Source organism: Anser brachyrhynchus, assembly GCF_964034855.1.
Source record: "Anser brachyrhynchus genome assembly, chromosome: Z".
Lineage (NCBI taxonomy): Eukaryota > Metazoa > Chordata > Aves > Anseriformes > Anatidae > Anser > Anser brachyrhynchus.
The window spans coordinates 70,551,428-70,564,348 of NC_137697.1; the positions used below are offsets into that span (position 1 = coordinate 70,551,428).

General features: G+C 47.2%; 1 protein-coding gene across 1 annotated transcript in view; it reads right to left on the minus strand.

The window, feature by feature from the left end:
• The window catches only part of GRIN3A (glutamate ionotropic receptor NMDA type subunit 3A), a 79,064-nt gene extending 66,901 nt beyond the window's left edge, over positions 1 to 12,163 (minus strand). Inside the window, exon 1 of the mRNA XM_080573363.1 lies at positions 11,266 to 12,163. Coding sequence (XP_080429489.1) covers positions 11,266 to 11,997 — 732 coding nt within the window. The 5' untranslated portion in view covers positions 11,998 to 12,163. The remainder of the gene's footprint in view (positions 1 to 11,265) is intronic.
• Between the last annotated feature and the right edge of the window lie 758 nt (positions 12,164 to 12,921).

Here is a 12,921-nt window from a genome sequence, read left to right on the forward strand (position 1 = left end):
TCCAAGAAAAACACCCAGTTGAGCTGAGCCTGCCAGCTGCACTGATCAGACACATCTACTCACACCCTGAGCACGCCTGGAAGCCAGCGAGGGGAATACTGCTCCTCCCAACTTCTCCGTGCCCTTCAGACTCAAGCAGCAGCTGAGCTCCACTCTACCAAGTCTTCTGCACAGCTTAGCATCCCCTGCCTCATGAAAAACATAAATGAGGTATTTGAAGCTCTGCAGCAGACAACTTTATTGATGCCAGCGTGAGTTTGGCAGGAGCTGCCCCTCCGGGTGGCTTGCAGCAGCTATGGATCGCTGGCCTGCCACACCAGGCAGTGTAACTGGTTTTGCCAACCTGGGAACAAGGGGGGACGTGGGGATCTTAGGGCACCAAACTCCCTTGGGCACACCACTTTCTTCTGGGGTCCTGAGGCACCCCAGCCAGCATCACCAAGTGTCACCAGTGCCAGCTGCGTGCTGATGGATGAGTGAGGAGGAAGGAGAGACGAGAGGAGCAGAACCTTGCTTCACAGCCCTGCTTGGTTTTGTACTCAAAAAAAGCCCTTGGAAAATCCTGTCTCGCTATCACAGCAATGACATTCAAAGCTTTCATGTCCCAAAGCTGAAACCAAAAGCACCGATGTGTTTTGCTTTAACTGCTTACCTCTGTTTCCCTCAAGGCTGTTACTGGGCATGTATTTGTCCCATCAGAGCTCTACATTTCAGCACCTATCACATGCAATTTAAGCTGAGAAAGCCCAGACAAGTCACTCTGTTTCACCTTGTTGCTCTCCTTCTAATGCAGGAGCAAAACTCCAGGCTATTAGCTAGAACAGCTCCAGTACACTCTACAGAGGGCAGCTATCAGCTCCAAGTTATGTCCAGATCTATTTTTCCCATGTTCTGATGCTTATGTCGAGTACAGTAAATTCTTAGAAACAACTGTTCTCCTACTACGAGCTGTTTAACTGATATATGTATGAGTGAGCCTTACAAGCTGAGAAAGTGATAAATAATTATGCTTTCATCTAAAATAGCTCCAGAAAATTATCAAATTGTGAACTCATAATACTGACTTTTCATCTGGCTTGAAAAAAAAAAAAGAAGAAAAGTTCTTTTTAAGCTGGTTTGAGTGAGTACGCTATTAAGATGAGTCTAATGTAACTGCTTTATCAGTAGCAACATTGTGAGAGCCTGGTGCATAATACAGCTGCTCTTTTTGGCTATTAATTGCAACGTCTAATAGTTCTTTCCTTGCATCAAATGCGAAGCTTCATTTTTAAAACCTCAGTTTTTGCTCAAAGATCGATCTCGTCTTTTAATTCTGTCTTAAGTTAGAAAGCCTAGTAAAATGTCTGATGAACAGCATGGGCAATCGTTTCCTTCACACTCTTAAAAAAGCTAAAAGTGGAATAGTATGCCTTTAGGGAAATGCTAAGAGTTTAAAATCTGCCTGTGCAGCATATCCATAGATTTTATAATGCATTTCAAATACTTTCTACATTGTAAAATAGGCTTTGGAAGCTATCATCACAGATGAAAGCTGGTGAAGAAAAAGTAATAAAAATATTGTAGCAAGAAAAGGAAAATGGTGCCTGTTTCTGAATTTCCTGACATTTGATTTCTTCTCTATAACAGCACCAATCAAACGATCACAGTAATTTCCCCATTTGCTGTGCTTTAGTGGCAGCGGAGGGTGCACCTGTGCTCATGATCACTCTTTCTCCCCTCCTGTCCACCTCCACATCTGCAGCCAGGCAGATTCAGGTGACCGAAGTACTTGCGATAGAAGTTAATAAGCCAGCACACTGATGAGCAGATCCTTCCCGCAGGGTGCCAAGTGGAAACCTTCCCATCAGCTCCAGAGGACTCTCCCAGCTCCGCAGCTCATTGCAAGGGGGATGCCAAGCAGCTGTGTGCAGCCAAGGGGCTCAGCACCATCAGCCCGCTCGCTGGCCCTGCACACACACCCTACAGGGATGGATGGGGTAGCCAGTCATGGGGACAGCAGTGCTCACAGGCCCTCTGCTTACACCTGTAGGGTACATATATCCTATGTGCAAGCCAAAACCACATCCCAAGGCGAGCTGTGTGCCAACATCTGGTTCCAGCGCCCTCCACCAGTGGCAGGTAATGCTGTGTTTTGCTGCGGTTTGTGGTGTGCCCCGCTGCCAAGTCCCTTCTTAGTCTTGGCAGCTCTTGGTGTACTTGTCAATAATTGCCAAAAGTAACATTAGGAGCTTGATGTGACAGCTGCAAAACACTCGGGACCAGATCGTGCACTTGTTAGTCACACTGCTGAGGAGTCCCTTGCACAAATGGCTTTGCTCGAGTGTGACTCCCTTAATAAATGAATCATCTATCATTGCTGCCTACTCAAGCTTAAATCCCTCTCCCAGTTCTGCTGTTACTTCCACCATCTGCACATCCTCTCCCCATGGTGGTGAGAACCAGCCTGGCTTATCAATGGGATACTTGCAGAAATGGTCAGCCCATCAGGGCCAGATCAGATGTAAAGAACAGCCACTGACGTCCAGCGATGCCATCCCACAGCCGCTGTGTCTGGACTTGCTCCCGGGTATTAGCAAGTCCTGTTTAGGCACCTACTGATCTGATGCTGCATGTGTTGGCATGAGCTTGCTCTGTCTCACAGCGATGTGACATGCTGGACCAGAAGATGCCTGACCCCCACGTGGCAAAGCTGTTGGCTCAGCAGTCCCCTGGGAGGTCCGTGTGACTTGTTCGGGAAGAATTACACAGTGGAGGCAACGGTCCCTAGCCAGGGAGCAACGCAGTCCTGCCAATTCAGCCCTGACATGGGAGAGATGCTTTGCTCTCTGCTTGGTGACCCCAGCGCCTGGTACAGTGATTTCATGTATAACTCAGTTCTCCTGCTTTTCTGCTTCTGGAGGCACAGAATTTAAGAGTCAGAGAAGGGCATCTCCTCCTTTGTTTCTCAGTTCAGTTTATTTTCACCTTATCTCCCCCGGTGTCACTTACACTTATGTCTATAGTTTTCTCACTGTGATTTCTTGTTTTCTTCCCTCTCTTTTCTGTGTCTCCTTTTAGCTATTCAGAATAAACTCTGCAAGTACTGGAATGGCAGTGAGATTTGGTGGGCCCTTTTGTTTGACTGAACTGAAAACACGGTCCTTCCCCTCTTTAAAAGCTCTTCACTCACATCTACAGAAACATGATTCTTCTTTGAAAGACAGATATGGAATGTGGAAAAAAACTACGCTTTTTCCAGTTTGTTTTTTTTAATCACAAGTATATAAATTCTAGCTGTGATATGCCTGGATTTCTTTCACATACAAAATTGCAAGGAAAGCCACGCAGAAAATGAATGGAACACACAAACTAAACATCTTATTTGATGAGCTTTCAATATTTCATTTGTTTAAATAATAAACAACCCATTAAACATACCCTGAATGAGAATGTTTATAAGTGGTCTTTGAATTTAATTGTGAGCATCAAATTGAATAATATACAGCATGGCAAGATACTTGGCTATTTGCTAATTTTCGCAGGTTACTTAGGTCTGCTACAAATTTTAGTGGAAATATGAGGTGCTTACATTTTTTTGGACAAATTCTCGAGGGAATTTATACTGAACACCCTAACTTACATTTGTCTGTTTGCTGCTGTAACTTTTGTATTCATATAGTATCTACTAGTATCTACTATCTCAGCCAATATTTAATTTTTACTTAGTGAATACCACTAAGTTTGGTGTTTCTTCTGACAACAGCTGTCATTCAGTAAAATAATAATTAATAGTTTAACCCTGCCGTATTTTTTTCACTCATTATCAACATGTGTTTGTCCAGTATGTTATAAAAGACCTCTTCTAGGCTATGCAATGAGGAAGACATCATTTTGCGAATACCTAGAAGCGCAAAAACACAAAAGAAAACATCATGGATGTTATTGAATCCGATGTTAACTTTTTTTTTTTTCCCCATCAGAAAAGCTGCACAAGATGAGGAATGAGAAAATCTTGTTACTAGCCTGCTTGTGTATTTTCTCCAAAATCTACTACCATATAATGAGTACAGCAAGGAAGGGGACTAACAGACAAATGTACATCAGGCTACAAGGCAGGTATCTTTGCTTCTGAGTTTTTGTATGAATTCAGTGTATTTTCTTTTAGTTTATATAATAAATGTCTACTGGTACAGTATTCAACTAAGAGGATCATCTTTCCTCCACCTCCTTTCCAAACTGTAACACTTAACCCTCAAATTGTAACACTTAATCTCCCTTTTCAAATGAAATTAATATAACTGAAACTGCAACAGAGCTTATGAAGTTGAGTACGTGATTTGATAAAACTTGACAGAACTAGATGCACTTCAAGAACAAAGTGATCATTGACATAATTTTATCAAAAGATTCACAAAGTCAGATACCCTAAATAATTACAGACATGGCGCACATTCTGAATCTGGGTAGTCAATCCTTGCTGTATTTGAGACATTTTGCTCATGGCTGAGCTGAAGCCACTCGAACAGAGAATCTCTGGAGTATGTATTTCAAACAATCCTGCACTATCCAGTTTCTAGTGTCTCAGATCAGTATGTTGCCCCCAACTCAGAAATACGCAGACATGCAAACTGAGGCATGACTAACATTTCCTTAAATAATAATTGCCAGGAAAAAGTGTACAGAAAATTATTGATAGTGAACAATGCTATGATTGGTGGTTGACCAAACCAAGCCTCACAACTTGTGTTACAAACTACGAGTATTAGAAAATAAGAACACCTTTACACTACCATAGGTGTTTAAGGCACTTAGGTGAGTTTAAGAAGGCTGCTGAAATATTTTACCACAACTTAGGTGATAAGGAATACTAAATGAGCTTCTAGCATTACAAAGAGCTTCAAGTCTTAAACTAACATGTTTGTAAACACTTTTCCAACTCATGATATTGCTCCTCCATAACAAAACAGCTGACAAAATGACATAATCTTGCAACTCAAAGTTTTGTATACGTTTATCTTATGCCATGCTAAAATACTGTAAGCTGCAAGACACCCCTATTTTAGAAGCCCAATGGTAGGATGGCAAATTCAGTGGGTTTCTGAGGGGCTTTATTCTAATGAGAGGGGTAGGAAATAGTACCGAAAGGTCAGATTTGGAAAAGTTCACCCCAGCAGAGTACTGAGTACTCAGAGAGTACAGCAGAGTACTCCTTCTGTCTCAATGGGATGTTAGAATTAAGGATCCAGAGGAGAGAACTCTCACCACTTTCCTGCATTCCAAAAAAACGATCCTTTGCAAACACAATGAACTGAATCCTCCTCATATAATGTAAGCAGAATAAAGAAGGTAGTTCTTTATTTTCTTTCCATTGTCCCATGTTTCTGTGTATGCAAAGCTTCTTTATAGACAAACTGTTCTTAAGAAAGTCACCACAGGTAGGTAGGCTGCAATTTTCAGTTTTAGTCAAGAACTGAAACAAATGGATGTCCTCTAAAGAATTTCAAACAATGTTTATTATGACAGTTTTGCGGACAGGTAAGGATGACCCTGGGGTATCGGGTGTACAACAGGTGGAGAAAACAGACCCTGAGCTAAGGCACTGAACAAGGAAAAAACCCTCAAAATACATTAGGTGCCAATACAACTTCTGAATGTTATGCCAACATCACTTTCAGAAAACTTCAGTGCTTTCTGATCATAGACCAGAATATAAACAAGAACTCCTTTCCCTTCAACACACATCATTTGTCAACTTCAAGGTAACAGACAAATTGGCTTCAGCCAACAACCCAGTGAACCATCAGAACTCTGCTCATCTTACAGCCCGTGATGCTCAACACAGACCAGGACCACAAGCAAAACCATTCTCAGAGTAACAACGCGGTAACTATGTAAAATACTGGGAAGAAGAGCACGTCAGAGGCAGGAGATGGCAGCAGTTAGCAGGTACCTGAGTTCACCTTGATTCTGAAATGGGATCAGTGAGCAAGCATTGCATTGCTGCATTTCAGCAGAAGACTGTTGCAATGAGGAGATCTCACATGACACCAGGACAACGATGTTGCTAGCAAAACGTGAGTTACACCTCTAAATTTGTGTTTAAAGAATTTATGACTCTAGGAGAACTGACTACAGGCAAACTGTAGTTTTATATTAGGTGACAATAGAAAAAGACTCTTGCTTTATAGCAGAACTGTAGCCTAAATTGTGCAAGTTTCAAAAGGAGCACTACAGCAGAACTGCAGAGAGACCTTTATTTGAAGAGGAATGGCCTTTCAATTTCCATCCTTTTTTCCTTTTCTTCCCCCAAGAACATCTCTCACAAACCCTCCTCAAGTGCTCAACAGTTGTGTGCCATGCTATTTATGCAGTGAGGTGAGGAGGGCTGATCACAGAGAAAGACTGAACACATATTGTTCCTCTATACAGTAGCTAGTACAAATTCCGATATGTGGACCAAGTCAAATCAGCAATGATAGATTGAACTACCAGAGGCTGCAGTTAGACAGATGTTTTGCAGTATCTCCTGGACAATGAGATTTTAATTTAATTTAATTTAATTTAATTTATTTTTATTCATTTTATTTTATTTTTTATTCTATTTATTTTTTGCCAATCAGAAAGAGTTTTCTATAAAAGTGAAACCCTGTCTTGAAGGAGGAAGAAAACTGACTCTGAGCTATTAGTTGGAGAGAAGCTTTTCCCCATCCCCACTCCCTTTTTCTTTTCAAAAGAAAATTTAATCTTCTCCTGGTTTCAGTTAGGACAGAGTTAATTTTCCTCCTAGTAGCTGGTAGGGTGCTATGTTTTGGATTAGGATGAGAAGAGCGCTGATAACATGCTGATGTTTTAATTGTTGCAGAGCAGTGTTTACACCAGGCCAAGGACTTTTCGGCTTCTTGCTCTGTCCTGCCAGCGAGCAGGCTGGGGGTGCAGCAGGAGCTGGGAGGGGACAGACCCAGGACAGCTGACCCAAACTGGCCAAAGGGGTATTCCATACCATCTGACGTCATGCTAAACAATATATAGGGGTGGCTGGCCGGGGTGGGGGGCCGGCTGCTCGGGGATAGGCTGGGCATCGGTCAGCGGGTGGTGAGCAATTGCATTGTGCATCACTTGTTTCTTACACATTATTATTATTATTATTATTATTATTATTATTATTATTATTATTATTATTATTATTATTTTCCTGTCTTAATAAACTGTCTTTATCTCAACTCACAGGCTTCACTTTCCCGTTTCTCTCCCCCATCCCAGAGAGGGAGGGGGGAGGGTGAGTGAATGGCTGTGTGGTGTTCCGCTGCCAGCCGGGTTAAACCACAACAAATCTCTTTAAAAAAAACACAACTGAACAAACAAAAAATCAGATGTTAATGGTGAGTTTCTTTTAAAGCCTCTATTCTGAGCATGAGCTTCCTACTTTACCAGAAGATTCACCGTTTAACTTAAAACTCTGATTTGATTTATGTATTCTTTTGACCCTCCCTGAAGTCATAGCAGTGATCAGCAGTGCTGGCAATTCCAGTTACTCAGGAAACCAGATAAAGCATGGATGGGCAATGCAGGAACTAAGATGATTCAGATTTATTTTGCTCTGTTTTGTTGCTCTGAGAAGACTCCTTTTAATGTTAAAAGACATCAGAGCTACTGATTTATCTGAAGCACACTAAAAATACTCCATTAGTTCTGAAGTTTGGAAAATGCTGCTGCAAACATTATCTCCCTTGTGTTTCTGATACTATCTCCTGTAAAATAGAAATTATAGGTTATATATGGGCTATCCTTCCCAAACTCTTGGCTCTGTACTAGAAGTGATATCCCTGTATCTCCTTGTGGTTCTTGTTCCCTATCTCTTTTCTCTGTTCCATTTCTGGGAAAATTATTAATGACACTGGCAGTCTTGGAATGAAAAAATGAAGTGTGCTTCTTCCTTCAAACACATGTAAGATGACAAGCCTTGCCTCAATGACATCAGTGCTCATGAGCTGCTGTCTCCAAAATAATGATCTGTCAAAGCTTCAGTGCAATCTGCATTCGTGTAAGTAGTAAGGAAATCCAGCGGTTTTTTGCTTACTGAATGATGGTGATAAATTGTTACTTTTGCTTACTGAGAGTGTGAAAATTTACGGGAGTGACAGTAAACTCAGAAAAGAAAACAGCTTTTTTCAGGTCACAACAGTGTCTGGATTTACTGTCAGTATATGTTAGTCACTAAATCACATATACAAATCAAAAAAAAAAAAAGTCACATTTTACTCTGCATAGCATCCCTTGAAGCTGTTTGTGTGTTTTGACACAAACAACCCTGAGCCTTCAGCAAAAGCTGTTGCCTGTGACAGGACAAGCCCTGTATCTTTGTGATGGCTGTTGCCATGTGATCGTTAATTGCTGTGCAGGAACACTGCAAGCTTTTTTATCCCCTTAACTTCAGAAGGGTGGAATTGAATCAGAAACATAAGTTTAAGGATGCTTGAGCACAGCATTCGAAAGCACTAGGCATCCAGCTTACTTCAGATGTCTACTTTTGACATTTTTGACCATGGATCTCCTCTTGATGTTATACTTCTGAAGTGTCGATTGTAATGGAGGCAACAGCCAGTAGCATTAAAACTTATTTCATTTCTAGAAACTGATCTTCCTTTTCATTTCAAGTACTGCTTTTTGCCATTTACAGAAGATCTACTCAAAGAGCAAAGTGCTTTTCAATTACAATGAGTATTTGCTTATTATAAACTTCTCTATGAAGTAGTAAGACTGTTAGCACTCAGCAGCAGCACAGGTGTCATATTTGTACACTTCCATCATGGCACAACATGGAAAATGAGATCTTGTTTGTTGCTACTGTAAAATCATCCTAACAAAATCTTGGAATAAGAGTGAGGATTGGCTGCTAAGGACACTGCCCACCAGATGTAATGTTTGATAGCACATCTGTGATGCTCCTGAAGGAAAAGCTCTTCAAGGGCAAGTGTGTGGGGGGTTTGCTGCCAGCGACCTGCAGGGAGGGAGGCTCCATGCAGGCCGCTGCATCCCACCTCAGAAGTAAAGTTAGCCCCTAGCTCTCAGGCTTCTCGCCTCTGAAAATAATGTCTACTCAGACCATTTATGAGCAAAATCTGCCACGGTGACACTGCTGACTGCCCCCTCTAGCACTGCTACAGGTGGTCGGCCTGTGGCCCTAGGCCTGCGGAGCAGGAAGGTGGGAGGCCTGGGGGATGTCTGCTTCACACCACTACTAGTGTGAGACAGAGCGACAAAATCCTGGGGTGCAGCAGGCAGTGAGGCATCGGGGGCTTCTATGGCCAACCTTGCCAGGTCCCCGGGACCGGGATGGTGTTGGAAATCCCATAACTGTGGGAAGTGTGTGAGGTAAGGCCTCCAGAGTTGGCCTAAAATGGTGTATACTACATGAGGGTATGAAACAAAGTGTTCAGAGAGATGTTCAGCCTCTCCAAGCCAATTTTGGAGATTAATAGGCTTGTATTACCTGCTGGTCTTTGAATAAGGCTGAGATTTTTTTAAATCCACAAAGCCTTGAAGAGTGATTTTTTTAGCTCATCTGAAAAAAAATGAATCTATTCAGCACTTAAGCACAGGTTTAATGTCTGGCATTGGTTTCATTGCCATTGAAGACTGACATTTAAACATCTGCTTATGAACAAAGTCCTGATTTGAAAAGATTTATCCAGTGAAGACCTCCATGACAATGAGCACTCGCCTCCCCAGTGAGAATAACGTTGAAGTTAAGTAGGAACCTTGGAGCTTGTGGAAAGGAACAATGTCTATAACCCTGCACTGAATGTGTCTTTTGTGTCCTCAGGCAGCTTCAGATGAACTCAGACCCATCTGGCATGGAACACAAAGTATTTCTGATTTTAACAGAGCAAGGAGATGCTGGGTTCGGGCTCTGGTCTTAGGAAGCTTTGGCTGTTGACTCAGGTACAACTCAGAGTGTAACTGAAAGGTTGGTAGATTTAACCAAGGTAACTTGGGCGCTACATGCACCAAACATGCAGCAGTCACAGCAGTTGGTGGCATTGATTACCCCTGAGTTTGTGCAAAAATCTGCAGAGAAACTCAAATTACCTTCTTTTTTTGCTGGGCTAGAGAAAACTAGCTGAGTTTAGACCAGCACACAGTGGCGGAACCTTCAATTACAGACTAGCACTTCTTTTCCCACCTTTTCTGTCACCACCTAACACAAGAAATATAGAAGATACATATCCAGGCTACGTTTTTTGTATTTTGCAAAGCAAATTCAGTTGGTAATCTTTTTTTCTGATTACATTTTGAGCGCAAAGTTGAGCTATGTCTTTTTATATAAAGCAATTGTTTCTCCTGGCTACTCAAATGGCAGCTTCTGCCATTTTACTCGCAACTTCCCTTGCATGGGCGACACGGATGAGAGCATTTTCCTCCTACTCTTTTGCCAGAACACGATTTCTGGCATGAAACCCACACTGGCAACATACTGAGCTGTTATCTTTTTCCAGAGTGTGCAACATTAAGATGCTGTCTCTGCACGATAGAAAGTTTAGCTCCCCTCAGATACCACTATTATTTGTGCCTAGGACAGTCAAGCACGGTGACTTTCTTTGCTACAACTTTAGCTACATGATCAAACAGACACAGTCAGAGTTTAGTTTCTACTATTTTATCTGGACAATTCAGCGCTCCAAAAACCAGATCTAGCGGAAATGCATGAACTGAAAGTAAGGAAAAAAAATGCTAAAGCTTTAGACATCTCAATGAAAAGTCAAGTTACGGTGAACAACTTCCCTGAAATCAGTCACCTGCTGAACGATCGACACTACCCCACACCAACAGCGCACAGCATTCAGACCAGCAACAAACAGGCATCCTGGACGTTCATTTCAACCTTTTTTTTGCCATTTATTGTGGCTCACAACCTTCTTCTGGTCCGGGAAGCTTCTCCAACGGACAAGCCGAGGACCTCCAGAGAAGCCCCTTCCCACCAGGCAGTGGTGGAGCGCGGGAGCCCGCCTCCTCCTCTCAGGCCCGCAACTCAGCGCGGGCTGAGCTGTCACCGCCGGGTCCCTCTCCCGTGCAAGCTGGGGGATGCTCGCTCGTCCCCCGCCGCCCCGGGGCTCCCAGCCGGGGTGCAGAAGCGTGGTTCCCCGCAGACACCAGGCGGGACCCGCTCCCTGCCGCTCCCCACGCCGCCCGCAGCCCACCACCCCGGCGCTGCGGGGGCTCGGCGCTGCCCTCTCGCCGTGCAAGGGGGGCCCGTCTCCCCCATGCGCCCCCTCCCCAGCTCCTTACCGGGCTCCGCCGGGGGAACTCGCCGAGCACGATGCTGACCACGGGGATGCGCAGCGCCGCCGAGACGAAGTCGAGTTCCAGCATCTCCCCGCGGCTCTGCGGGAAGGCGAGGATGGCGGAGACCCCCTGCACCACCACGGTGTGGCAGAGGCTCTGCAGGAAGGACACGGGGTCGTTGCTCCACGAGGCGCTGGGGGAAGAGAAGGGGAAGAGGGGCAGGTCGCCCAGCCCCGCCTCGATCGCCATCACCACCTCCAGGGACAGGTTGTAGGGCAGCAGCCCGGACACGCCGTTCAGGTTCGCCACGGCCAGCAGCAGCGCGTCCCGCGGGGAGGGCGCGGGGGGCGCCCGCTTCTCACCGCCGCCCCCCGGCCGCCGGCCCCTGGACCCCGCCGGGACCCCCCACTCGGGGCCACCGCCTCCTTCCGCCGCCCCCTCCCGGGGCCAAGCGTCGGGGGCCAAGCGGGGCTGCAGGTGGGTGGCCCCCACCCTGACGGTGTGCCCGATGCGCCGCAGGATCTGGCAGGGCTGCGGGTGGGACGCGGAGCCCGGCACCGCCGCCAGCACCAGGGCGCAGGGCGGCAGCAGCAGCAGGCACGCCCGGACCACGACACCCCACACCCCCGGCCCCTGCATGGCCCGGAGACCCCCGCCACGACCCCCGCCGCTACCACCGGCCCCGGCGCCGTCCCGCCCCGCATCAGCCGCCCCGCGGCCGGCCGGCAGCGGCATCAGCCGCGGCGGGCGGACCCCGCACAGAGCCGCCCCCGCCGCCGCCCATGGAGCCCCGCTATCACCGCGCCCCCTCCCCGGGGACGGAGGAGGAGGGGTCTCAGCCCCCGGACCGCCCCTCGCGGACCCCTGGCTACAACAGGGAGCACCCCCACACGGTGCAGTTGTCGTCCCCTCCCCCCCCACGTGCAGACCCCCTCCCCTAGGTGCAGCCACCTCCCCAAGGTGCAGCCCCCCCCCACGGCTCCCCTTTCTCCGCAGCTTTCCCCCCCCCCTGCCCGGCTCCGGGAAAAGTTGGGGCTGCCGGGCGGCGGTCGCTGGGCTGCGCTGCGCTCCCACCGGGAGGGACGGCGAGCGGCGGCCCCGCGCCGGCTCCTCCCCGGGCAGCCGGGACTTGTAGTCGCCACCGCCCCCGCCGGCCGGGTGCCGCCCGCCCCACCGGGGAGGAAGGAGGGGGCTGACGGGGATGCGCCCGCTCCCTTCCCCGGGGGCGCGTCCCGGGACAGCCCCGACGGATGACCCCGACGGGGGGTTTCGGCCGGGACTGCCCGCCCGCAAGAGCCGGAGGGGGGTCTGGAGGAGAGGGTGGGGGGCGCAGAGAGGGGCCCCGCGGCTGTGCGGACCCCCTCGGCCCCTCTGCGGTGGGTGCTGAGCTGGGTGCTGAGCTGGGTGCCTTCTTGGTGCAGCCACCGCTTCGCGGGGAGCCGCTCCTCGGCGTGTGCGAGCCGCAAACGCTTTCTAAAATCGCGTCTGTGACTGAGAGCGCTTCTCCCGAGGGAAAACGGGGCAGAGAGGGGACAGGCGCGACGGTGTCCGGGGCTGTGCAAAGTCCCCGCCGCGTCTCGTGCTGGTGATTTGCCCTAATCCCAGACACGGTCGGGAGCCGCGCTAACACCCGGTTTAATGCTCTGGCCGGGGCACTAG